Source organism: Drosophila mojavensis, unplaced genomic scaffold (assembly GCF_018153725.1).
Source record: "Drosophila mojavensis isolate 15081-1352.22 unplaced genomic scaffold, ASM1815372v1 contig_16, whole genome shotgun sequence".
NCBI classification, from domain to species: domain Eukaryota; kingdom Metazoa; phylum Arthropoda; class Insecta; order Diptera; family Drosophilidae; genus Drosophila; species Drosophila mojavensis.
The window spans coordinates 11795381-11822813 of NW_025318693.1; the positions used below are offsets into that span (position 1 = coordinate 11795381).

The 27433-nt window shown below is 38.5% G+C and overlaps 1 protein-coding gene across 1 annotated transcript in view; it reads left to right on the forward strand.

Annotated features, from left to right (window-relative positions):
- LOC6572620 (neuroligin-4, Y-linked) overlaps positions 1–27433 on the forward strand; it is a 94018-nt gene that overhangs the window by 36101 nt on the left and 30484 nt on the right. Inside the window, exons 2-4 of the mRNA XM_001998690.4 lie at positions 10255–10611; positions 12911–13855; positions 23069–23232. Coding sequence (XP_001998726.2) covers positions 13101–13855; positions 23069–23232 — 919 coding nt within the window. The 5' untranslated portion in view covers positions 10255–10611; positions 12911–13100. The remainder of the gene's footprint in view (positions 1–10254; positions 10612–12910; positions 13856–23068; positions 23233–27433) is intronic.

The following is a 27433-nucleotide window of genomic DNA, read 5'->3' on the forward strand; positions in this document are numbered from 1 at the left end:
GCGTTTGCCCGCATCGCCCGCTGCCTGTCAAAGCAGCATGCCACTTGACGCCTAATGACCAGTTTAATGGGGGTGCTTGATGCCATGGGATGCCCAAAGCCAGCCACCCGTCCGCTCTGCCCCCAACCCCCCACTTCGCCACCCCGTTAATGTCCAGAACATTTTCCAGTGAAATGGCCCAAACAAAAGGCGGCCGGCTGTCGATTACCTTTGTTTGGGGCCCGTTAATTAAGTTTTGGGGGCGAGCGCAGCGCTGGCAAAATGTTATGGCCAAGTTTTCTATTACCGACTCGAGCACACGCACCTTAATGAGCCACGTAGGCGTATGAGTAACGCACAAATTGCCTGCCCCAAGTGCGCTGTGCTGCGCTCTGCTCTGCTCAGCTCTGCTGCGCTGACTATCCCAACAACGTATGCGTAATTGCCAGAGAAATGAAACTCGAGCAAACGTAAGAAACAGGCCGCATCCGTATCCGACTTCAAATGTTGGCTGAAACAATGTGCGAGCATGCGACAAATTTGCTGGCAATCAGTTTGGCCCCCCATTAATTTATATATATAGATAAATATGTACGTGTGTGTATGTGTTCTTTTCTCGCTCTGCTCAACTTTCACTTGGGGGCAAAACTTTTTGCACACGAGCTTCAAAAACTGAAATCGAAAATTGTTTACCAAGCGAAGCGCTTAGCTAAATGTCTTCCGTGCCAGTTCTCCAATTCTGCAGCTCACCTCCGCTGGGAGGAAGTACTTGACATGCGAATGTGTCTGCGTAAGTGGTGTGTGTGTGTGTGTGTGTGTGTGTATGTGTTGTTGGGCAGGTGCACTGGTTGTTTGGCCATAAAAAGCAACGACAAGTGCAAATGCTACAAGCAACAACACACAGCAATGCCAGGCCCCCAATGCTAAAACTCAACTCCCCAAATTCAATCCCAGCCTCGACTCCGCATCCGAGCCAGTCCCAGTCCCAGCTGCCGTTGCTGGTATTTACATGCAGACAATATGAAGCAGCTAGTATATGTTTATAACATCCGCAAATTGTTGAAGATAACAATTATTGTGCATTGAGAGCAAAGGCAAACACAGCAGAGCCAGCTGCCACAGAGCGTATCGAGTCGTGTACTCGACTGTTGCCGGCTTGTTAGACTTGTGGTACAGTCGGAAATGGTAGTTTACGGAAACACACACACACCCACACACACACACGCGCGTACAGCAAAGAAGAGTGGGAGACTTACGGAAAAGCCAAGTCCAAATAGGATCGAGATGTGCCATTAGATTCCAGCTTTAGTTTTCTGGTGGAGCACTTAAAAAAAGTTGTAAATTGACATGACTCGGGGCATTAACACAGCTTTTCAGAACATCACATTTCGTGTGTTTGTGAAAGGAGCACAGGTGTCGCTCATTAAGGCAATCAATTAAGTTGTCAGAGCTAAAGTTTGCGTGAATATTAAAGCACATGAAATAATGGATTACAATTTTATGTATTTATATTTAAAAGCAAAAAAGAAAACCAGGAAATTGTTGCAAATTTAATTAGGTTTATTTAAAGCAAATTTAATAAACTTAAAAATATATAAGAAATATACAAGAATATCTACAAAGAAAGTACGAATATATATTACAGAATATACAAGAATTGCGAATTAATATTTTTGTTTTTAAATAACAACACAAGGCACCAGGCAGTGCAGATTAAATCGATTTTTACATACATAATACTAAATAATATACAATATATTTGTTAAATATTAATATAAAGCTTTTCTAGTCTTCAATTTAGCGGCTTGTATAAAACTATATAAATCAAGTTAACCATGTTTAAATGATCCGGAAAGTTTTTTTTTTTTACATCTTCTCAGGCCATTTCCTTCTTCTTCTGCAACTTAGTCAATGTTAATACTAAAATTACGTGTGAATTTTAAGCTAATTTAGTATTGCATATTTAGCATTGAATTCATAAATAGAAATCGTATAATCAATAAGATGTAACATTTATTTTTATATTTTTGTTGGTATTATATTGTATACCAATTATTTTATCTAAACAAATCTATACGTAAATCCTAATTTCCAAAACACAAACCTTTTAGTTTTAATTGAAATGTAAAAGTGCTTAAAAGGTTTTATTTTCACAAATTTATTGCCAACTTTTCTCATATAAACTGGGCACGTAAGTGTTTGCCTATAATTTCAATAAGCCATAAATAAGAGGGCCGTCGATGCCTTTATGATTATTGTTGTGTGTGCCAACTACTTAGCTGGCTGGCCTTGGCTTAAGTATTACATAACTCTGGCGAGCCTTGACCCTTTATGGCTCTTCTGGCTATTGTTCAAGCATTTCGTAAGTCTTCATTTGCTTTTGCATATTTATAAGGCCACAATGGCATCCTTCGCAAAGGACACACACAAAAAGTAAACGTTGTAGCATTTGTTTTAGCCAAGCGAGCAAAAGCAAAGCCAAAAGCGAAACTCGTACGCCCAAATGACAGTCGGAATAGACTTAAGCATATATATACACACAGACACATAACACACACAGACACACACACACACAGACACACATCGCATATCGCAGCAACGCCCTCATTGAGTAAACATTGAGTCAACACTTCCGCTACGATAACATCAACATGGCGCCAACATTATATAGGGCCAACAACGACGGCCAAAATAGATAAACTGGCCAAGATAAGGACGGAGAGATGGCGGATGTGACGGCGAGCGCGCATCGAAATGCTTAACTCTTGGCCAGCAATTTTTACTCAATAAATTATTTTATCTATCCAGACAGAATATACCCGCAGCAGGAGTAGCAGGAGCAGCAGGAGCAGCGGCAGCAGACGTTGAATGCCACGTGGCATAAAATGAAATTAGAAGCACATCAGCATGCCGCGGCGACTGTTTATGAAAATGTCATTAAAATGGTCGGCAATAATAATACCCGATCCCCCTGCACCTCTACCCCACGAATCTCTAAAACCCACTAAAAGCAAAAACTAAAATAAAACAAAGCCCGCACAAAGGAAAATTAATTAAGAGAGCTAAAGGAATGCTCGCATGTGGGTGTGCGGGTATCTTGTGTGTGGGTGTTGAATGTATGTGACTGTGTGTGTTTATTTCGGAAATTGATATTCATTTGCAATTGTTATAGTATTTATTTTGCCTCATATTATGTAGATATGCCCCGCAGACATAAGCCAAAGTATCAGATAGTGAGATTTGTAGTGTGCTTGAAGCGATTCGCTCACAAAGATTTCTAGGAAATTTGGCTCAATTTAGTTTTCTTGAGTAGCAAAATATCATAAAAAGTAGACAGCTTAAGCTTCTGTATAGAATAATAAAATATCTAATTTATAAATCCTGAATGAGATAAACTTACAAATATCCTTTGCGGTATATGTTTACTTCAGCTTCAGATGAAAATAGCATCAAAATATTGAGTAAATCAAAAATAAAAATAGAAATAATTAAAATAATATACATAATAATAATAATAATATGTATGTAATAATGTTAGAATTAGTAAATAATAATAATGAATATATTTTTTATTTTAAAATAATATAATATACATTGTATATAAAAAATTCTAATATATATGTATAACATTCGTTAGATATTATATATTGTTATTTCTTTATGCTAAGACGTTTTGAATATAAATTTTACATTTTTGAATTTATAAAAAAGAGATAGATACTTGATTCTAATAGAAAAATATACTATACATATGCAAATATACATATGTATGTAAATATTTCTGCTTTGATCTTTTGTTATCATAAAACTCAGATTAATTTGATATTAATAGAGAAGTAGAAGCTCGTTTCTTATATTAGAGTTTAGCAAAGAAATGAATATCTATACGATAATCTGGCATCCGCAAGCTTAAATCAGTGCCGTAAATGGCATCAGCTATTGTCTAGGGTATTCTCACTGCGACACAGATTTCCATCATTGATTTCTATTTCTATTTCAATTTCTATTTCTTTTCCTTTGTGCGATTGCTTCAAATGTATCTGCTGCTTGTGTGTGTGCTCGTGTCCTGTTTGCTCTGGTGCTCGTCGTGTCGCTTTTCGATGCCGTTCGACATTCTAATTTGAGTTTCTCTTATCTATTTGGCAGCCATTCGCCTTTTATGTATTGTTGTAATGAGGCTTTAATATCATTATTTGAGCATTCGCTGGCGACAGCCGGAGGCAAATGATTCTCTGTCATTCGTGTGAGTATGTGTGTATGTATGTGTGTGTGTATAGGACTGCTCTACGTAATGAATTCAATTTGTGCGCTGCCAAAAATTGCAAGAAAAGGCAGAGATAGAGGCAGTGTGGGAGCGAGAGAGCGGGGGCGCAACTCAATATAAAAACTGTTGTTGGTGCTGGGCAAATTATTTGCCAATATTAAGCGATAATTTATTTCAGCATTCGCTTTTAAAATTTGTTAGCCGCGAGCGCACAATTTATGCCGGGCTGTCTGGTATGCACACATACACACACTCACACCCACTAACACACACATGCTTTCGCATGCACACACATGCAAAATCACAGGAAAATTAATTTTCGTTACATTCGCTTTCGCACAATCACAGGCTCAATTGTGCGCGAAATTTATTGCTCAGCTAATGTTTGGCCCAAGGATAAAATTGTGAGCGCCTATCGAATTGAAGTTTTGCATAAATTATGCCCAGATACACGAGTCTGATTAAATTTGAATTGCGTTTAACACATACACACACACAGAGTCGAAATTTATATGCAAAATGTAAAATTTGAAGCAAAACTAATGAGTGCCAATTAAATTTAGTTGACCAAGAAATTGCCGCAGTGCAGTTGAGTTAACAAGAAAATTGTTCAATTTACTCTAAGTGCGCTCTGCTAGAAGGAATGTGATTCACTTTAACTTAATCTAATCAAATGATTTACTGATGGACTTCGCTTGTGGGCCATTCAACTAAATCATATTACATTTTATGGATTAAAGTCTAAATCATTTTAATTTGAACATTATTTTTCAAGGTAATTAAGGCAAAGGCTAAATAAATCTAGGCTTTTATTAATTGAATTTTATGTGAAATTTAGCCAAAGACAGAATTACAATATTTAAAAATATATATATTGATTCTCCATTCAACAAAATTGTTAAACAAAAAAAAAAAAAGTCAGTTTTTGTTTAAAATTGATATCTGAGGTAAATATTATACTTACAAATATCTCATTTATTATTAATTTATTTTTGTGATTTATTTCTTTTTAACATTTTTTAACAATCGTTGACGATATATGTATATTAAATTTTTTTTTTTATTTAATAGCTCAACATAACGCAAATGTAATATTCCTTTGAATTGATATCATTTTGCTTTCATTTACTCTATATATTTTATATACGACTTTCTTTAGAGCATTATACTTTCAACGCTCATGCTTTTAGCAGATATTACACTTGAACACGATGGTTAAATAATTGGTAAAATCGCTCAAAGCCCTCGCCTGTCAGACTCGCGTTCCTCCTGCTGCCAAGGGTTGGGCAGCTTCAGTTTGTGTTGCTGATGGTTTTAATGCCTTGACTGCTATTGTGGGGCTCCATTGTTTTGTTTTGCTGACTACTTAAAAAATGAAATGATGGCAACTTGCAGCATGCTGCAGGCAGATGCAGATGCCGCAGAACGCAGCCTTTTATTGCGCTCGCATAAATAATACATATATTCGTATATGTTTAACTGAAAGGCAGTAAGCTGCTGAAGACTTAAAACAAAGGAAAATACAGAATATGAAAAAATAATGCAAAAATTAAGAAAAGCATGCGGAAAAAAACGGGCGAAAAGGGCAAAGCATAATAATTATAAGCCATTGTTGGCAGGCACTGAATGAGGGAGTGGAGCCGAGAGCCGAGAGGAGAGCAGAGCAAAGCAAGCACGGTGCGGGGGTGTAGCGGGGTGAGCCCTCGAGCTGAAGTCAAGCAGCAGACGCCATAAAGAGCGAAAAATGTTTAAATAATTTTATCAAGCGTCTGCGACATGCAAAGTGCATTTAAACTAGTTATAAAGTCGCATTATTTGCCATCAAATTCAATGCTCGATGCGAAAGTTTTCCCTCAATCTCTTTGTGCTCCACTCGCTCGCTCGCTGTTGGGGCGCGTTTTTCCACTGCATTTTTCTTAACGCACAAATTTCAGAAATTTTTACATAAATCTGCATGAAAAATGACATGCTCCGGGGATGCGATGCAATAAGAAAGTATACTCTGCTGTTATCAAAGCATTTCTTGACTCCCTGGCAAAACTATAATTTTCCGGCATTTGTTTTATGGCATTTAAATGCTGAACGAAAATTATATAGTTTTTGTTGCATCTGGTGGTGGGTGAGGGAGGGGAAAGCGAATGGAGTAAGACTTTTATTTACTTGGCAAAGTTATGCATTCTTTGTGGTTTGCTTTTTGTGGTAAAATAAATAAGTAAATAAAATAGGATTCTGAAAAACGAATTTTAGCCAGAAATTCCATGAAATATGTAAAATCAACAAGAAAAATATGTTATCCAAAGAGAAGATAGAAAAGCAAATAGATTACGGCTATATGTGTATCCAGAGTATTTACCAAATTTTATGAAGACATTTTGCAAAGTGAGTTACTTGCATGGAAAAACATATTGGCCACGCATGAATACAAATTCGTATATAAACAGAACTTAAGATGTGAGGGATTCATTCTACGAAGCCATGACCGAAGCAAGCTTGGCGAATAGATGTGAGGGATAGCTTAAATTAGTATTTCTACTTGTCTTTTTAAATCTAAGAAATCATGCATTGATTTAATAAATCATACAATATAATTATAAAATATTAAACTAAATTTTACCAAACATTAGATGTTAATTTTATTGAAATAAATTTTAAATTTTTTAGCATTATATAAATTAAATAAATTATATATTTTGACTAGGTAATATTAGAGCAATATAATAAAATACAAAAATTGTATTTTATGAAATTAGGAAACTAAAAATATACAATATATACAATAAAATATATATTTATTTACAACTAAATTTAACTATAGTTTTTAGTAATCAATATGTTTTTGATTATGATATTGTTAGAATAATTGTGTTTAAGTAATATTAATATTTATATATTTGACAAACATTCAACATTCTCTTTCTCTGCACTTATAAAGTGTGCAATCAATAGTCTTCAACACAAACAACATATTAATTTACTTTTTGCTCAATTCTATATTCATATCCACATTCAATTTCGCTCATACACTGCACAATTTATTCCATTCAAAGATTTCTGCGCAAGGCAAAGAAACTTGCTTATGCACGAAAACTGATTAAATTTTTCGGCAAATAATAATGTATATACATATGTACATATGTATATGTGCGTGTGTGTGTGTGTGTGTGTCTGTGTTTGCCAGATGCCTATCCATCGATACGAAGCAATTCAATTCAAGCTTTTTTGCTCGCCTTTGCTGCAAGAGATTGAGAAGAAATATATGAAATATTACGTATACGCAGCATGCGCGCCAAGGCAACAACATGCTAAGTTTATCATGCTTTGCTTTTAGCAGCCAACATTAATATCTATGCATGTTCTGTCTGTGTGCATGCGTGCGTGTGTGTGTGTCTATGTATTCTGTGTGTATTTCGTCTATGATAAATGTGCATTGTGTTCGTTTGTATTCGCATTTGTTGTTGTTGTATCTGCTGTTGCCGCTGGCAAAGTTGCTTTTTTCGTATGCTCTACATATTTTCAACGTTTATTTGGTTGCGGTTGCAACATTTCCTTGGCTGTTGGGCGTGGCACATTACAGCTGCATGCCAAACAATTCGTAGCTGCCTGTTTGCCGCTGCCTCTGCCTCTGCAATGAATTATGCTCATGCAACGCATTCATTATGCTGTGTTGCTCTATGCATCCTGGACCTGTTTATATCTCTGTATTCGTTTTTGCTGAGCGTTTTGCAACACCGTTTTATAATGTAACCACGAATCGCAGTGAGCTGTGAGTGTGTGCGCGCTATCTGGTCTTGGAACAAATCCACTTTGAACTTTATCAACAGACGATGCTCGACATCCTTGAGCGCCCCTCACCTACTAATTGCCTTTTTGCCTTTGCTGGCGCGCACTTTTCTTAATTTAGTTGTGCTACTTAAGCAGTTTAATGCCACGTCGGCATTCGGCGGCCTCTAAAGACAAATTAATGACCCACGGTCGCACGATTGCGACCGCGCTGCGTATCCTGTCTGCGATCCTGGCGCCTGAATTTATGGCGGCAAAGGCTTCGCGGCCAAGCGCGGAAATTGCCAAGGAATTGCGAGCCTCAATTAAACGTCTTTAGCTAATGTTGTTGTTTTTGTTGTTGTTGTTCTTGCTGCAACTTTCATCTTGTCGCGTCGCGTTCGGTGTGCTTATCGCGTTTTGATTTTTAATTAAAGCCCAAGCCAAATGTATTTCACGAAATGGAATTTGCTTTATACGCCCTTAAATTGGGCGCACAAGCAAATGCTAAATCCAATTATCTTTTTGGCCCGGCGCACAAATTACACGGCCAAAACACAACGACTAACCAATTGATAAAAATCACTCTGAGTGCGAATTAGAATGCGAATGCTGAATGCGAATACCCAAATACCTTGTTTATTCCCCAAGTTGTTTTCTAACTTAAACTTTCTGACAACTTTTTGTTGCGTTTCCTCGTTACGCTCCATACTAAGCAGCAGCAGCAAATCGCCTAAATAGAATCAAATAAATGCAAAAAAGCCTTTTAAATATGTAATTTGGCAATGTTAACAAAAACCTAAAGATAAACCAATAAATGAAAAGCGGGTCGCTTCAGTGTAAACACAATTTATAACGACAAATTGCATTAATTAGTCAGGTAAATCCGCCATAAATGAAAATATATAAGCATAAATTTTTAAATAAATATAAAAGAAATATAAAATAAGGTGTTAATTTGTTACAAAAAAAAATAGAGATAAATAAAACAAAAAACTGGTTGCTTCAATGTAAATTCAATTTTGTAACGATCAATTTAATTAATTGATCTGGAAATGATTCATGAATAAATTCATATAAATATTTATTCCTAAAAAAATAAAAATAAATAAAATTTGAAGACAACAAATTCAAATAAAAACTTCAAAGTATAAATATTCCAATGTGAGTTTCATAAGCCGCGTCAGTTTACTAAAAGCAGCCACAAAATTGTCCTCGTAACTCATTTACAATAACCAAATAAGTTAACAACAGTTAACCCCACCTTTAGAAGGGGCTAACAGTGCGTATGACTTACAATGTTTGCATGCTGTAAGCAGTAAGCCATTAGGGATAGAGAGAGAAAGAGAGAGAGGGAGAGGGAGACAGAGAGACTGTTGCTGTGATGTAATCTGCCCCCAACTGAGCCACGCACTTCATGATTCCAATGCTGCTGTTGTTGTTTAAAGAAATGTATTCAATGAAAAGCGATAGAGAGAGAGAGAGAGAAAGAAAGAGAGAGAGAGCGTGAGATAGAAAGTGGCTTGGTATTTATTTACTTATGCGACTACGCATTTAAATACCAAGCTATTTGGCCCGCTGTAGCGAGCATTCATTCGTTATTTGCATAAATAAATTAAAAAGCAACTCGCGCATTTGCAACGCCCACTGTTTGGCTAACAGCTCAATTTCCACGAAAACAATTAATTCAACTAACTGGGACTCTGACTCTGCCTATTAAAGACGCTGCTAATGATGTGCACAATGATTTGCGTACTTGAAAAGTTTACGCAACGACTTGAGATGACTCGCAATTGAGAGCTATTTTGAGTGGAACTTACATAAGGACTTATTAGTAACTTCAATTCCTTTTGAGAAATAAATATTACAAATAAATATTACAAATTTAGTTCAGGGTTATAGAAATGAAAAGGTGCTCTATCGTGGCTTATTCAACCCGTCTGCTTTAATCCCGTTCACTTTTCCTCCTTACTTATCCTTTTCTGCATGTACTCTCTCTCCCTTTTTCTCTCACCACGGCTAATCGCTCTCGCTCTGGGTGTCGATGCACCCTAGAATAGTATATCTTTGTAATCAAATTTGCAAATTCCTTGAAATCATTAGCAAGTTGAGTAAATTGTTTGTGCACGGGTCGGCTACTTAATATGCATTTAAATAGAGCGTGCTTTATACGCGCCACTTAATTAATCATAGCTCAAGTATCATAAGCAAGCACTCACACTCTCCCCCCCTTGTGTCTATCTCTTTCGCAGGCATGGGAGGCGCCATCTGCTCGAGAAGCCAGCGTCGTAGGCGTTGAGCACGTGAGAGCCTTGAAAAAATGTCCGCTTGCATGACAATTGTAGCGTGGAGGCATTCAGACAACGCAGCAGACAGCAGCACCGTGGAGCGCAGCGTACGTGAAGTGTGTGCCAAGAACTTGGGGCAAGCAGCAGAATATAAGCAGCCACAGAGAGAGCAACAACAACAACAACAACAACAACAACAGCAACAGCAACAAGAACAACAGACGGGGCAAGGACGCTAAGCCACATGCAGCGCGCAGAGCAGGAGGCTTAGCACCTGCAGCAGCTCAACGCAGACAGAAGAGCAACGCACGGAATAACTAAGTGAGTAGCCGAAAGCTAAACCTAAAAGTATTTCCAAGCCCAAAAATAACAGACAGGCCTGGGCATGTCGAGCTCGGCTATGAAAGGACATCAAGTGCATTACTCAGCCACAGCATCTGAACAATGTTGAAAACTAACTGACTCAGGCACGGTGTATGAGAAAATGTTGCACGAAAAGAAAATTCTAAGCATAACCTCTTCACGTAGAAGCGCACAATTTGCCAAGAGCAATTGGGAATACATACATATATTTGACATACATTCAAACATGGGCAAATAGCTGAACATCAAAATTGGTTGACTAAAATATGCAAGGCAAAAATTTATAGAGAGAATAGGAAAGCATAGAGAACGAAGCAAAGAATATTCTAAAGTAGAATATCAAAAACCAATTATAGTTTAATAAGATTATAGTACGGCAAAAAGAGCAAGTGGCTGCTCCTTGAGTAATTCAGCATCAATTTATTTCCCAACAATTAAAACAGCTCAATGTCGAATTGAAGCTTTTCGCAATCTTCACTTGCAAATCCCAGCTTCGAGCTCAAATATTGGAGCCATTAACCTAATGACCTTCTCTAGATGCTGTTAGCCATGCTTATAGCCTCGCCTACAGCCCACAAGCAGCTGCATCGGCCTCGTTGAGCTGCCTGACATGTCTGGCATATGTGAAATGCCAACTGTATTGTTATTGTTCTAGTTGCTGCTGTTGTTGTTGTTGTTGCTAAGGACGCAGAGAACAACAAGAAGGGCAAGGACACTACAGCAAGTACAAACAAGGTGGCCACACACAAAAATAGAACAAGAAAAAAGACAATAAAAAAGAGATAGCAGGAATTGAATGCGAAAGGAATCACGCCTGCAAGACAAGAGACAAGTGAGAGTGAGAGAGAGAGGGAGAGAGCTGCAAAGGACAGCGCCGCCAGAAGCCAAGCTGAGGCTGATTGGGGCTTGTGCAAAGAGCTACTTCAATGAGGACTTTCAAATGCCATTGCAAACTCTTCTTTTCTCTATCTCTTTTTTTTTTTTTTTTTTTTTGTGATGGGCGGGCAAACCACGCCCAACAGGCTGCAGGGCTTACTTTGCATAGATTTAAAGAGTTAAGTCGAAACGGGTTGCATGAGCTCTAGAATTTGCACATCTTCAATTCCAAACAGAATATTACATTTTCAGACTGAGTTGAATATGAAAAGTTGAATATGAGAAAATATTTTTCAACTTTTTATGGAATATATATAAATATAATATAAATGTTTTAATTTTTTTTTTGCTAGGCACTTATTAAATAGTTGAGAGAAGAACTAACTTTTATCAAAAAACACTAAAATGTTCAATTTCGCTTCTTTTTTTTATGTATAAGTGCTTTTACATACCAAAAAATATATATTTTATCCCAAAATAAGATTAAACTAAAATAATAAGATTAAAATAAAATAATTTGAAAAATTCTACATAATTTTAAATAAAAGCATCAATATCAAATTCCATTTGGCTTTAAATACAAATTTCATTCAAGTAATAAGTTTAAAAATTAATTTATTTTATTTTATTTCAAAAAAAAAAAAAAAAAATTTTAATTTAATTATTGAATTTTAATTAATTTATTTATCATTATTTAATTTATTTATCATTATTATAAGAATTAAATCCAAATATATATTTTTGCAAGTACGAACGTTAGAATAATTAAATAATTTCATAATTCTCAATAATATTAATTATATCGAAAAATAAACTCTTAAGTAGTATTAATTAGTAAAAAGTAAATGTATTTTAATAACAAGTAAGAAGGCTCTTGTCGAGACTGCTTGACTAGGAGACAAAAATTTGTACAAATTGGAAGCGAAGGGGGCGTGGTATTCTCGATAAAAAAGTTATCGGATGAGTTAAAGAAAAAGTAAGATAAACTTGTACTGCGTATGGTACACACGAGTAAGCATTCCAAATTTCACCTCTGTTGCTCTTTTAACCTCTGAGATAAACGCATTCATACGGACGGACGGACGGACGGATAGACGAGCAGGGCTATATCGACTCTGCTCATCGTCCTGATCAAGAATATATATACTTTATGCAGTCTGCGATGATTCCTTCTGCTTGTTTCATACTTTTCACAAAACCTTATACCCTGATTTCCCTATTTTCAATGGGTTCAAGGTATAAAAATCAGAGACTAGTCAGTGACTAGTAGTCACCTGCCCTATTTATAAGTCTTTTACGTTTCTATGCCCTACAAAAAAAATATAATATATGTATTTATTCAACTCGATATATTAATTACATTCTTCTTTGCACTTTACAGTTCGCTTCAGCTGACAATTAAAACAGGAAAAAAAGCAAAATTTAACACAACAAAAAAGATAAAAACAAACAAAGAATTAAGGGCACGCCACAAACAGTTGTTGCTGCGGTCAATTACAGCAACAGACAGCGGCAACTACTTTAACGACAGCAGCAACATTGCAACAACGCCATTTTGACCAATATTAATAATGAAAATGTTGCTGCTCTTGAAGCGACAACTGCCGCCAGCAGCAGCAGCAGCAACTGCAGCAAGCTCAACAACAACAACAACAGCAACAACAAGAACAGTGACGAGAGCACGAAGAAAACCATTAGGAGCAGAGCGCCAGCTGCTGTTGTTCCTGCTGCTGCTGCTGCTGGGCATTGCGTGTCACAGCAGCAGCGGCGCTGGCATCAGCTACAGCACCAACAGCAACAACAACAACTCGGCCAATCGCAGCATGTCAGCTGGCGGCAGCGGCGGCCTCGTACTGATTGGCTCCAGCAGCGTTGCGAGCAGCAGCATCGGATCCACAGCTAATGCGGCCACTGCCAGCGCTGTGCCCTCATTATCGCTCACTTCGTCATCCTCGGCTGCGTCATCGTACGCCACCTCGACTAGCAGCAGCAGCAGCAGCACGAGCACTAGCAGCAGCAGCGGCAGCGGCAGCAGCAGCAGCAGTAGTAGTAGTTCATCATCGGCAAACCGAAGCAGTCGACTAACAAGCAACAGTAACAGCAACAACAACATAAATCATGATCAATTACCCGCACAGCTCTCATCGCGCATCATCCACACACGCAATGGCGCCATCTCGGGCGTAATCGTCCAATTAGATGGGCGGCATTTGGATCCGGTTGAGGCGTATCGCGGCATACCCTACGCCTCGCCGCCCGTTGGAAATTTACGTTTCATGCCGCCCGTGTCGGCGGCCATGTGGTCGGGTGTCAAAAAGGCGGACAGGTAAGTCAAGCCCAGAATAGCTCCGGTTCCTACATTTTTAATGGTGATTTTGAGCCGACCCAAGTTGCATGTGTGTGTGTGTGTGTGTGACCGTCTTTAGAAAGTTATTCGCATAAATTTCAAGTTTCAGCCAGTATGCGTGTGTGTGTGTCGGTGAGTAAGGAGTGTGTAAAGTTGAGGAGCTGACGCGCTTTTATGTTAATCATACGACCCGTGCGCCGGCCAAGCAACTACTGTAGTTGCTCGTTAGGGTAAAATGGGATGTGGGGGGTTTTTAGACTGATTTGAGCACTGTTCTTGAAATGCTCTGAATTTGTGAGACTAAAATAATTAAAGAAATCGAAGAACAAAAACCGAGTCTGGGCTCCAATAAAAATAATGGTTAAAGAAAAAGTAGATAAATGCAATTTTAAGTGCATCTAAAAGGGAAAGTTCAGTATTAATAAGTAAAAGTTAAAGTCTCAAGAAGGAAAGAAAAATTGGAAAAAGTTAAAGAATATGATGAACAGTAGGAAGTGAATAGAAAAATATTGATACAAAAAAACTTATGATTGAATTGAATGAATGAAAGTAACAATGAAACGAAACGCTCGAGCAAGTGGCTGACAAAAAGTAATCAAAGATAAAGTGCAAAACTCAGCACAAATTATCCACGAAGTCTTCATTTTTTAGTCAAGTTTCAAGTGATTTGAGTGTAGCGACTTTTTATGTTGTAGAATAATTACTGCTTACAGCTGTTATTAGCTTTGTCTCGCAAATCAGCCCACTTCAATTCCATTAAAACCAAAATGCAGTAAATTATTTTCCTTTTTGGTTAAATAACTCCTTAAAAAGGTTATGCGCCTGCAAACCCTTTTGCTAAAAAAAGATCTGCCATTTAGCTGCTGCTATTTCTTGCGCAATCGCAATTTAGCTGGATTCCGCTGAACCCTCGTCTTAATAATTTAATGCGGCCCGAAGCCAACAGCTCGAGCCCCTTTGCAAATCTGAGTTGTCAATTTAAATACGCTAAATCATTTCGCAGTTACTTGAGCCTGAGAGTCTGCCGCGAGAGGAGACGCGCTGTCGCGCCTGCCAGCAAGTACATAAAATGATCAAAAACCCATTACTTGAGGCCACTCCACAGGGTCGAGAGTGACCAGACGGTCTGGAGTGCGCAGCCGTTGCCTTCGACCGGCCTCTACAGCCCCGCAATTGTCACCTCAATTAACTTGGCTCATTATTCTCAAGTGCGGCTCCGAAATGCGAAAGCACAAATACAACAAAAGTACAACAGACTTGCAATAATGATGAAAATACGCGACGACGACAAAAAAAATATATATATATGATGAGGGAAAGAAGGCTAAAGGTCAGTTGTGGAGACTCGATGGGGCTTCTGCTTCTGCTTGAAATGCTACACAAATTAAATATTTACGCTGCCGCCAGCAGAGCGCCAGCTGCGACACTCGAATATCAGCAGCAGCAGCAACAACAATAAGAAGTCGCGGCATCTAATTTACAAACGCTCCCAAGTGGCAAATCATTATTCACAAAGATTCCCACGACAACGCGGTCCTGCAGCCGTATTGTTTGCTTTGTAAAAGGGTGCCGGCATAAAGTTGCTTCTCTCTCCCTCATCTGTCCCTCTCGCTGTATCTGTCTCTCTCTCTCTCTCTCTCTCTCTCTCTCTCTCTTAATATATACTCTAACAAGGAGTACTTTAAGTACATCTGAGCTTAAAAAGTGCATAAATAAATACATTATTATTTAATAAAATATTTTTGGATTTTGTGCCAAACAACTTGAAGCTTCTCCCCCTCAAGTTTCATTAGCATCTTTCTCATTTGTTGAAGCAAATCTAAATAATGGGCTTCTATACACATTCGGGCAGCTTGAGCATGATTTCCTGACCGTCTGAAGGCCTTGGCAAAGGTAAAAGGTAAATGTGGTCACAGCGAGTGTAAATTTATTCTGAATTTTTTTTATTCTTTTACTCGGGCTGTAATTAAAATAAAATTAAAATCCTTTTTCAAACGAATCTTACGATCTATTGAATTGCTTACATTTCAAATGCTTAAATGTTTCACTTTCACTTACATTTTTACTCTTTTTATATGCATCTACTATAACTTTTCTTCTAATAAATCTGAAAAATAAATTAAATATCAACATCAAAATATTGTATTTTTCTTCTCGCCTGTCATTTGCTGTTCTCATCTCTGTATACACTTACTCTATTTAATTTATAAATAACATATGGAGAGTATAGAGAGAGTAGAGTATTTAAGATCAGCACAGTTTTCTTTTTCGAAATTTTCCGGCAATTTATTGTTGATATTTCCTTTTTTTATGGCTTATGAAAAAGTAAAACCTCTGAAAAAGGGACCTTAAATCAGAGCTGCGTAAATAAATAAAATTGTTCCGAATTTCTACCAAGTCAAAGCTGATGAATGACGAGCGGGCTGTGTGTGGCACCTGCTGCTGCTGTTGCTACTGCCACCAAATTTTCGGCTGACATCATCGCAATTGTCAGACAATCTCTGTTTGTCTGTTTGTGTGTCAGCTCCCCATCGTGAGCCGCGCATTGCCTGTGGGCCCGTTGACAGCTTGGGCCCAGCTAGCCAATAAACTCCTTGAGTAATGTTCCACTGATTTTTCAGCACGTCAGCGTAATAAAGCTATTTGGACCATCAACGGACGGCCGGACAGCCAGACAGACAAACACTCAGACTCAAGGTACAAAAGATCATTTACAAAACGTGAAACTGGATACGTTACGGCCCATTCCTGTGGCCTCCAAGCCGCAGGAATCGCCTTGGCTGGTACTTGAGGCTTATTAGCTTAGAATAAAAAATAAAACGTATTTATAGGAGAATGCTTGGACGGTATATAAAACGAAGTTTATTTGCTGGCTCAAATGATATTTAAGAATTTATGGTAGACAGAAGTCAGGTGAGATTGCCAATGAAAACTCAGAGATATGCGCTCTTCTTATTTCTGCGGTCCTCTTATCTCTACCTCTTATTTATTAGAGCAACTAACATTTTTATGGTTCCTGACAAGTAAGAGGAACATAATACAGATACAAGTACAGATACAGATACAGATACAGATACAGATACAGATACAGATACAGATACAGATACAGATACAGATACAGATACAGATACAGATACAGATACAGATACAGATACAGATACAGATACAGATACAGATACAGATACAGATACAGATACAGATACAGATACAGATACAGATACAGATACAGATACAGATACAGATACAGATACAGATACAGATACAGATACAGATACAGATACAGATACAGATACAGATACAGATACAGATACAGATACAGATACAGATACAGATACAGATACAGATACAGATACAGATACAGATACAGATACAGATACAGATACAGATACAGATACAGATACAGATACAGATACAGATACAGATACAGATACAGATACAGATACAGATACAGATACAGATACAGATACAGATACAGATACAGATACAGATACAGATACAGATACAGATACAGATACAGATACAGATACAGATACAGATACAGAAACAGATACAGATACAGATACAGATACAGATACAGATACAGATACAGATACAGATACAGGTACGGATACAGGTACAGGTACGGATACAGGTACGGATACAGGTACGGATACAGATAATTATATCAGCTTATCCTAACTGCCTTTGTATAATCCTAATACCAAGCAGATTTATTTATAAACAATATTTCTATTGTTGGCTTTAAATCATTTCGCTGGCAAGCGCACAAATGACAATGTTCGCTCACAATTTCCATTTTGAGAACCGTAGCTTATCGCTTATCGTTTTCCGGAAGCAAACAAGCGCGAAAATTTGAATATTTGGAGAACAAACAAATCGTAGTTTTCGCAGGCAACAAAAAATACGCCACGCATATAAATTAGGCGGCGAGAAGCAAACAGAGGTCAGAGGACACAGGACATAGTCCAGGGCATAGCAGGGCCGCAGCACGACAGGACACGGCCAGACACATGCAATTTGGCATTTCGTCTGTCGACAGGTAGGGGCGTGGCCGTGCCATGGTGCCATATAATCTGCATGTGGCCTGTGGACACAAGGTGGCAACGTGAGCGTGACTGTGGCACACTGTGGCACGCTGTCAAAGGACAGCGCAGGACTCTGGCCAAGACACTCGGAGCGGTTGCCTCGCTCTGGGCTTAAATACATCAAACAGAAGCATAATCTCAGCCAAGCGTAAAAATGCATGCGCCTGAGAGGACGTAGCGCAGACAAGCTAAGATATTTATATAGATATAGAGTGGCCCGGGGGGGGAGGGTTGGTTGAGGGGGTGAGCTTGGGTGGTAACCGAAAACGATATGCGACAGTGCGACCACGTCAAGCAAAATAGATTAATTTTACCTGTGGGCAACGTTGCAGAAGTCTGGCAGGAGTCGCTTTTTCCCTCTCCACCTCTGCCTCGCGCTCAGCGCTGCTGGCTCACAAATTAGATTGGCAGCCGCAGCCACCGTGCCACGCTCACCGGCTTCGTCTATGGTACTCACGCATAAAGCTTTGCCGCCGCAGTCAAATTAAATAAAATCCAATTTAAAATGAATTTTCGCAATTTCATTTACAGCGCAAACACAACAACAACAACAACAACAGAAGCAGCAACAACACCTTGGGCAACAGCAATTTATGCAGCAACAGCAACGCTCTGATGGTGGCGGCAGTGCCACGCCCCTTAACCCAGCACTTTAGCTTGACTTGCGCACCGCACTTGAGTCTGAAATTGGAATTAGCGTTTTTAATGATGGGCACCAAATTTCGGTTCACTCTCCCAATTTTAATAACTTTTCTCTCTCACTCGCTCTGCCTCTCTGTCTCTCTCTCTCTCTCTCTCTCTCTCTGTTTTCACTCATAGCCATCAAATGGAACACTTATTAATGGGGTTTCTATTAGAAAAACCGTTAGGCAAAGTTTTGGCTGGCAACGTTTATACGACGGCTATTTTCCATTTAAACGCTGAAACGTCATGCATAAACCTCATACTGCCTCAGGCTAATTTGAGGGGGTGCAGGGCCAGCACAGGTAACAGGTAGCCCCAGCGCAGGACTTGTCGTTGTTAATCCGCTTGTATTTCATAATCCTTGCGCTAAAAGCAAAAGCTTTGTGACGTCTAAAGTGCCAAGTGCTTTCAAAATTTATTTTAAAACAACAACTGCATTCGGTTTGGCTTTATGGGGTAGCGAGGGACTTAACAGAGAAGTGCGAAACGGAGTGATGAGAGGAGGGAAGTGAAGTGGGGGGAGGCCGGTTACGTGTGCTTTTGTGTTGTTTATGTATATTGCCTTTGGCGGCTTGTCAAAGCTGATGCTGTGGTTGTAGCCTTTGGTACTAGCTCCAGCGGGTGCGGCGGCAGGCGAGAGTAATACGTATAACTAAATAAAATTTATAACTTAAAAGCTTCTAAGCACTCTTTGGAGGGGAACCAACTCTTTTTAGACGCTTGTATTAAGTCATCTGTATAAAATACATAGTAATGTCGAAATATCAGTAATAAAAACGGCTTTTAAACTATGATTTGACAGACCCTTTCGTGAGAAGTGAGAAATTTTTCAATATGTTGGTGATTCCGTGAATAAATTAGTTACAACTTTAAACGATTATATTGTGAGGACAACATATATCAGTATATTTATTTTGACTCAATTGACTCTTTTTTTTTTGCGCTAGCTTAACTTCTTTTAAGGTTTGATGCCTACAGATCTATTAGGGCTGCATAAACAAACTTATCCAATCGATGGATAATCCCATCGATAGTTTCATTTATTAACATTTTCGTTATTTTTCAAGCAATTTAAATTAAATAAAAATCGAGAAACCAATCAGAACTTAAAATAAAAATAATTGAATAAATTTTTCATTACAACTCAAAAAAATGATTTCCCATTTTCAATGGAAATCGACGCGTTCAAACATACGGACAGACGGACAGACAGACAGACGGACAGGGCCAAATCAACTCAGCTCCTCGCCCTGATCAAGAATATATATACTTTGTGGGGTCTGCCACGCCTCCTTCTGCCTGATACATACATTTCAACAAAACCATTATACCCTGATTTCCCATTGGGTATAAAAAAAAAGGCTCCAGTCGAGACTGCTCGACTAGGAGATACCCTTAACCCTCCAAGCTGATATTCTGCATTTCTTCTATGTACACATACATACACATGCATCCAGATGTACGTATAACAACGTGCTCTGCTGACAGCGCAGTAAGCAGCGACTGCTCTCGGGCTGCGCTGCAGTGTGGGCAATATTATGAGAATTTATTTGTTAAACAATTTTTTTTGTAGACATACAATCTTAATGAAACTGAGTGAAAAAGCCTTGTAAGTAAACAGTATACGGTATATGAGCATAGAATGGATCCAATATATCACTAAAATGAATATTAATCGATACTATCGATGTCGCCACTAACGCTCTAACAGCTCTGTCATCAGCTAAATTATGTTCACAATTGTTCTGGCTCCTCCAAATTTAATAGTCTAACTATTTTCTATTTCCCTCTGAAGAATTCAAAGCTAGTTTAGTTTTACTTTCAAGAATTTTTGATTCTTTCAGAGCACTGCATACCCCATACCCCATACACCCCAACTGCTAACCTTCGAGTCATAAAAACATTGTTTCTTTATTATATGTCAAATGATTGCCGAATAAGCTTCATTACAACTCAGCTTCAGTGAAAACGCTGCAGCCGGAAGTAGTTTATGTGACAAAAGCTCAGGCAAGCGTATTAAAAACTTTACAGAGTTGTCAACTCGCATTCGGAGCCTTTATCGACTGTAGTTAAAATCTGTACAAGCACTAGTGCCGGCCACGCCCCTTTCACTAGCATGACCCCAATTGGGCCGCCCATTTTATAAGCTTAATACCCATTTCTCTTGCTGGAGACTCGGCTTATCAGTAGCGCTCCAAGCGAATGCAAGACCATGGGCGTGGCATGGGGCGCAGGGGACGGCGAGCACACAAAACTCACATAAACAAGATCGCATCCACTTGAAAACTGAGCACATTCGCACGCAGCTGCGGGGCAGCCGTTGATGGGGTTGCGGGAGCACACATTAAAAATTCAAAATGTGGCTTTTACGAGCTGTAGCTGCTGCCGAGAGTGCTAGACCCGTTGACTGGCGACTGGCGACTGGTGAGTGGTGAGTGGCGCTGCGGCACGGGGCGTGTCACCTGCCATCAGAAATGTGTACTTGCAGCGAATAAAAACAACAACAACAACAAGCGACGTTCCCAACTGCCGCCATTCAAACTTTTCACTTTCATTATTTTTAATACATATATATAAATATATATATTTTTTGTTATTCTGTCTTTTATCTGCGACGTAGGGTTGTTGTCGCACCGCAGCTGCTCGGTTGGCCATTTAGCGGACAGCGCGCGAAATGAAGTCAAAAATTAAACTTTTATTACCTGCCTTATTGTTTAACCATTAAATTAATGATTATTATGGCAATCGCGTGGCCGCCACAAGCGACCATTAAAAGCTTGTTGGGGTCAAGGGGTCACGGACTCACTTCGTGGCCATTTCGCCAAATATAATAAAAGCACAATGAGAAGAATAAAAATTAAATATATTTCCGCACCAAAACAACAACAAAAGAGAACAACAAAAAAAAGTTAAATTATATAAATTCTCATTCTGCAATGCTATTAATGTTAATGCCTTTTCATAGGTTCGGGTTGGCCATAATGGATCCCCCCAGCTCACACAGATAAGTTGGCCGAAAGTGAAATTTTAATGCCAGCATTGATTTTCGCTTTATGACAATTTGATGTGGCCCCAAAGATGCGCCACTTGATGAACCGTAGCTCAGAACAATCCAAGACCAACGATGAATGTGGAGATATGGGGGAATATAAATCTGTATGATTAATATGAAATATTTTGGTCAAGGAATTTTTCATTAATTAAATTGCAAGCTGATTGGGAAATGCAAAATATTTTTATAAGCTACATTAAATTCATTTTCAGTTTATTTGATCTATAATTGATTTTCTATAAGACATCACAATAGTTCAAATTTAATATTTTACCTAACTAATCGCAATTGTGGAAATTCAGCTGCATTTTCAAAGTAATTTGACCAATGGCAAACGAATTTCAAATATTAGCAAATTGCTTTTGAGCCGATCGCAGTGCGGATGGCCTCGCAATACGGCTATTTGATATTTGCAGCAAATACCCACTACTCGGCCACATTTCGGGCTAAAGACTTTGGAATGTGCAATTTGTTTGCGTATTGAGTGCAAACAACTAGTTTCGGTTCGTTTTTGAGTGCTTGGGGCCAGCATGGTTTGATGTCTGCCACACGGCAGATTAAAAGCAAATAATACTAGAAATTTGAAGTGGGTTCAAGGCGGCAACTGACAGCAAGCAAGGGGCTGGGTCGCTGTGCGGCAGCATGGCCAATAAGCCAGTCATAAATGAGCACAAGGCCAGAATGCCATTTGCATGACATGGCCAAAAACAGCAGAGAAATGCAGCAAATGTTGCTGATGGAATCGACGAGAATAGAGTAAGAGGATAAGAGAGAGACAGAGAGAGAGAGAGAGAGAGAGGGAGAGAAAGAGAGGATGACAAAGTTAGCTGGCTGTAAAATCGAAAACCAATTTCACAGACGGCCCAAAATAAGCTTTTGCCCAAATAAATTAAAGCACCAAAAACTTTGTCAGCTCAAATCAAAAAGTTATTATGACCCAAGGACAGAAATTTGTGACGCGAAGGCTGAGATTGCGCACAATGCTAGCTAAATTAATCTGTTTATAAGGCCACGCATAAAAAATAGCCGGTCGTTCGAAGCCTTTTTAACAAGGGATAAGAAAAATTGTCACCAGCAACTAAAAGAGTGCTCGACTAAGAGATACTACGTACCCAAATGTAATGTCTTTAATCAAAAAGTCTTTTCGTCTTACTGATAAGGAGCAAATGAAGGAATATATTTATAAATAAATAAATATAAGTGATCCAGAGATTTACTCAACTCAATTTGATATTAACTCCAAGACTCCCCTCTACCCGTTAAACGGTCATCCATAGAGATATAATGATGCCCGAACATCATTTTCAATGGGTTTAAAAAACTTTTGCCTTTTAGCCACAAATTTCTTATCCAATTTTCGATGCCTTGCAGATTCAGTCCCGTCTGTCCGCAGCGGCTGCCGGACATACACAACGAGACCGCGGCGATGGAGCGCATGCCCAAGGGCCGCCTGGAGTATCTAAAGCGCTTGCTGCCCTATCTGCAAAATCAATCAGAGGATTGTCTTTATCTAAATATTTATGTGCCCATCCAAGGTAAGTGCGAGTGTGAGTGCGAACGAGAGGCCGAGGCCCACAGGTTCGACCGAGTCTGCTCTACATGCTATCATTCTTTTTATTATTTTTTGTTTCTTTTGGTGCGCCTAAAACCAAGAAAAATGACGCACATGCTCGGGGTGTTTTGAATGTCCCGCTGCCCCCGTGTGCTGCCTAGACATTTTTCAGTCTTGTTTATTTAGCACTTTGCGAGGCATTTGAATAAATTGGCAAGCGGTAAGCGGCACGAAAATGGTTTGGGTAACTTGTTTCAATTTTTCTTCGGCTTTGCCCCACACGCCCCCGCATCAAACACTAATCCCACAGGCCAGCGGCGAGCATGTCGGAAAAGGGTCAGCTTTTCCCAAAGTTTTCAGTTTTCCTTCTTCGTATTTTTGTTTTTTTGTTATTTATATTTTTTCTGTTGGCTCTCTGGTTTTCTCCTTCCTATCCATATCGCGCAAATGGACAAATGTTTCGACATTTTTCAAACACCAAAGAATTTGCTAAGCTGCACAAAACGAACGAACGAACGAACGAGCGGAGAGAGAGAGAGAGAGAGATAGAGATAGAGATAGAGAGAGAGAAAATGCTAAAGAACCGGCACAAAGTGGCCAAATTTATGCAAAAATGTTGAGCCCATTGTCTGTCTGTCTGCGAGCATGTCCCTGTGGACAATTCATCCATTTACGCGTCTGTCTGCTGATTGTATAGAATTTTTTGTATTATGACTAGAGTGGATTGAAGGCTGGATGAGATATAAATGATATAGCGATAGGTAGAGCTGCTGAAGGACAAATGATTTATATAAGACGAGGATAAATTATTTATATAGGAGTCTCTCTTTTTATTATTATTTTTTATTTTTTATTTTCATTTAATGTGTTAAAATATTAAATGTTATTATAAAATATATTACAAAAATATCTCCGTATAGTTGATGAAAAGGAAATTGTTTATGTAGGAGTTAATCTTCAAATATTATTATTTTCATTTTATTGTTTGTAGTTTAATTATGATTATTTACTTTTAGTAAACAAAAATTAATTTTAATAGAAAAAATATTATTATAAAATTATAAATAATCTGTTTAGTTTTTCTCCGAAAAGTTATTGAAAAGCCAAATATTTACAGTTTTATTTATTTATTTTTTTTTTCGACAGCTAAATTTGTATTTTATATGTATTTTTTATATTTTTTTTTTTTTTTTTAATTGGTTTTTAATATTATTATAAAATATTATTATAAAATTATGAATAAACTTTTAAGTTTTTCTCCAAAAAGTTGTTCAAAAGCAAAAGATTTATAGTATTATTTATTTATTTATTTTTTTCGACAGTTAAATTTGTATTTTATATTTATTTTATAGGTTTTTTTTATTGTTGTTTAATTTTGTAAGAAAGAATTTATTAATAAATTATAAAACATCATATCATATTTAAATTCTGTTGAATTAATCTCTACATTGATTGACTACTCTCTCTCCTATATGCAATGTTTTATTTTATGCAAGTCTAATTTCACTCGCATTTCAAGTTATTTTCATCCACAGCACAGTGATTATTTCTATATCATTTACATTTAATCCACACCTCAGCCTGCGCGTCAGCTCTTCAAAATTAATGAGCACCAAAAGCATTGATTTGCATATCTGACTCGATGACTGACTAGCCGACTGAGTGACTGGCTGAGGGCATGTCAAGTGCCAGCAATCAGTCATAAACGAAACCAATTTGCCGAACAGCCAGCAATTAGATTATAGAAACCAAAAACGGAAACATCTTTGGGGGCAACACAAAACTAAATTGGCAAGTGTATAAAAGAACTCGCTGCCAGTTGCCTAGACTCAACGTCAGTCAATCATTCGGTGCATCTGGCTGAGAGCTGCAATGGCCGACGTTCGACATGGCTGTTAATTACATTTTGATTAAAGCGCAAGGCGAGGGCAAAAATAACAGCGCGCTGAGAGCGGCATCCCTAATGGAAGCTATCAGCGGCAGTTGTGGCGGACAAGAACAGCTGCCACGCCCCCATGCAGCCCGCTGATGGTTGGGAGTGCAAAGGCTTGTTATCGCCGCAGACGGAGAGCCAGCCAGCCAATTCAATTGTCTAACGAGGGGCGCTAAGAGTAAAATTTAATACACCACTCACCGGCAAAGCAAATGTCTTTTCGTCTTCTCGCGCTGTCAAGGCGTCAGCCACTGAGCGCCGTCTACTTCACCGGTCTGTCCATCAGTCAACCAGCCAGCCAGGCAGCCGAGCAGTCAGTCAGTCAGTCAATCAAACTGGCTTTACACAATCTGACGGCGCCTTTGCAATTGACTGAGAAATCAATTAACAGCCGTGCATTTACCCACGCGTTTACTTATTATATTTGCCGAGCTAATACCCTACTTAATGGAGATTTAAAAGGCGTATTTGCATTTCATCCACACACTCTCTACTGATGCTGCTGTTGTAGTAGCTTTAAGCACTCGTATGTTACTAAGCAGTTGATAGGGTTTTAGTTATGGATATTCTGCTTGTGATTCTATCAAGTCACACAGGGTATTTCTCGTTCATCAGCTTTTCCCTAAGCACTCATTCCCATTGGTAATTAATTACCTGTGCTGCTTACTCTCTGCATTTGAGTTCATTTCTGTTAATTACTCGTGTTTTCTTAACACAAATTGTCTGAGCTCAAAGTCCGCAGTCAGTTGACATCAAATACAATCTTTCACAGCATATAACCCCACTGCCTAATGTAGCTGAAATTAATAGAAAAATAAATGATATTCTCGGAAATCTGTCTGCCAATCTGAACAATTTAACTCTGCTCAAATCGAATTAGTTGTTGATTGAGTACAAAAAAGGAGCCAATTACGAACTTAGTGCGCCAGAGACAGATGCCAAAAAATGTAGAAAAAAATTATATAGGTATGTATAATAACAGTATTTGCAAAAGGTCCAATTAAACGTCTTTCACGGCGGGTCAAAAGCTAACAATGAAAGAAAAGGTGGTGGCTGACATAAAGGATGTAACTGTAGAAAATGTCGTCGCACGATTTGAGATGAGCATAAAAAATGTAGAGACTTCTATATATAAAAATATCTTTGAATCGCTGAAGTATGACAACAATTTACATTTCTCTGTAATTTGTCTTCGATGCCAGACGCTCCCTTTTTCAGATATACATACCTACATATATATGTATATACATGTCTGAAGGAGGAGCCAGGCCTCCCTTCCAAGAAGTGTTGTCTTGTGCTGAATTGCGAGAATTTATGTGAAATTATGATAAATTGTTCAATGACTGTCAAGCCTCCAGGCAGACGAAGGGTTCAAATTGGATTTAGTTTTTTCATCTGGTTACTCTTCTTTTCGTTTCGTGTTTTTTTACATAATGTGTGCTCCAAGCACCGCTAATTGAGCCTTGCACGCAGTGAATGGGAAAATTAAATATTTGCCTAGACAATTCCATCAGAAGAGACGAAATGAAATGGTCTGCGATGTCCCCGAGTCGCTGCGTATACAAGTTGAGCAGCTCGAAAGGGTCAAGTGATGATGCTTCAGACGCTTTTATCAGCTCTTCAGATTAGAAATCTTATAATTGGAGGCAATTTATAAAATTTTGACAGTTTAAGGCCATTTTGGTGGTGGGCCGCAACAAAGCCAAAGCAAAGCACTTAATGTGCCCGAGTTGGGAGTCGTTAAGGTGGGCGTGACTGCGTCCCATGTCGGGGCTTACCTTTAGTCGGGCACAAATAAATCATTATTTATTTGGCTGTCATGTCAAAATGAATTGCCAGATAAATTTACAAAAGAACAAAAAAGTGAAACACGAAAAGAAACGAAAGGCAAGAGAAAAATCCCAACGCTTAATGTCAAAATTAATGAAACTTTTTACAGACGACGGTATATTGCTGCTACATACATATATGAATGTATACATACATATATTTTCACAAATATGCTATGCAAAGAAGAAGAATGTACATATGTACAGGAGGAGGACACCCTCACACACACACACACACACACACACACACAGAGCACTCTTACCCGTCAAGTTCTTAATAAATCTCTTGTGCCTTTTACGTAGCATACTTTGCCGGGCTAAGCGCTCGAGCCTTTGGGTCTGGTCTGTGCAGCTAGTTTAATCTACTCGGACATGACAATAAAATTTATATCATCTTTCCTTTTCGCCTGCTTAGTGAAGTC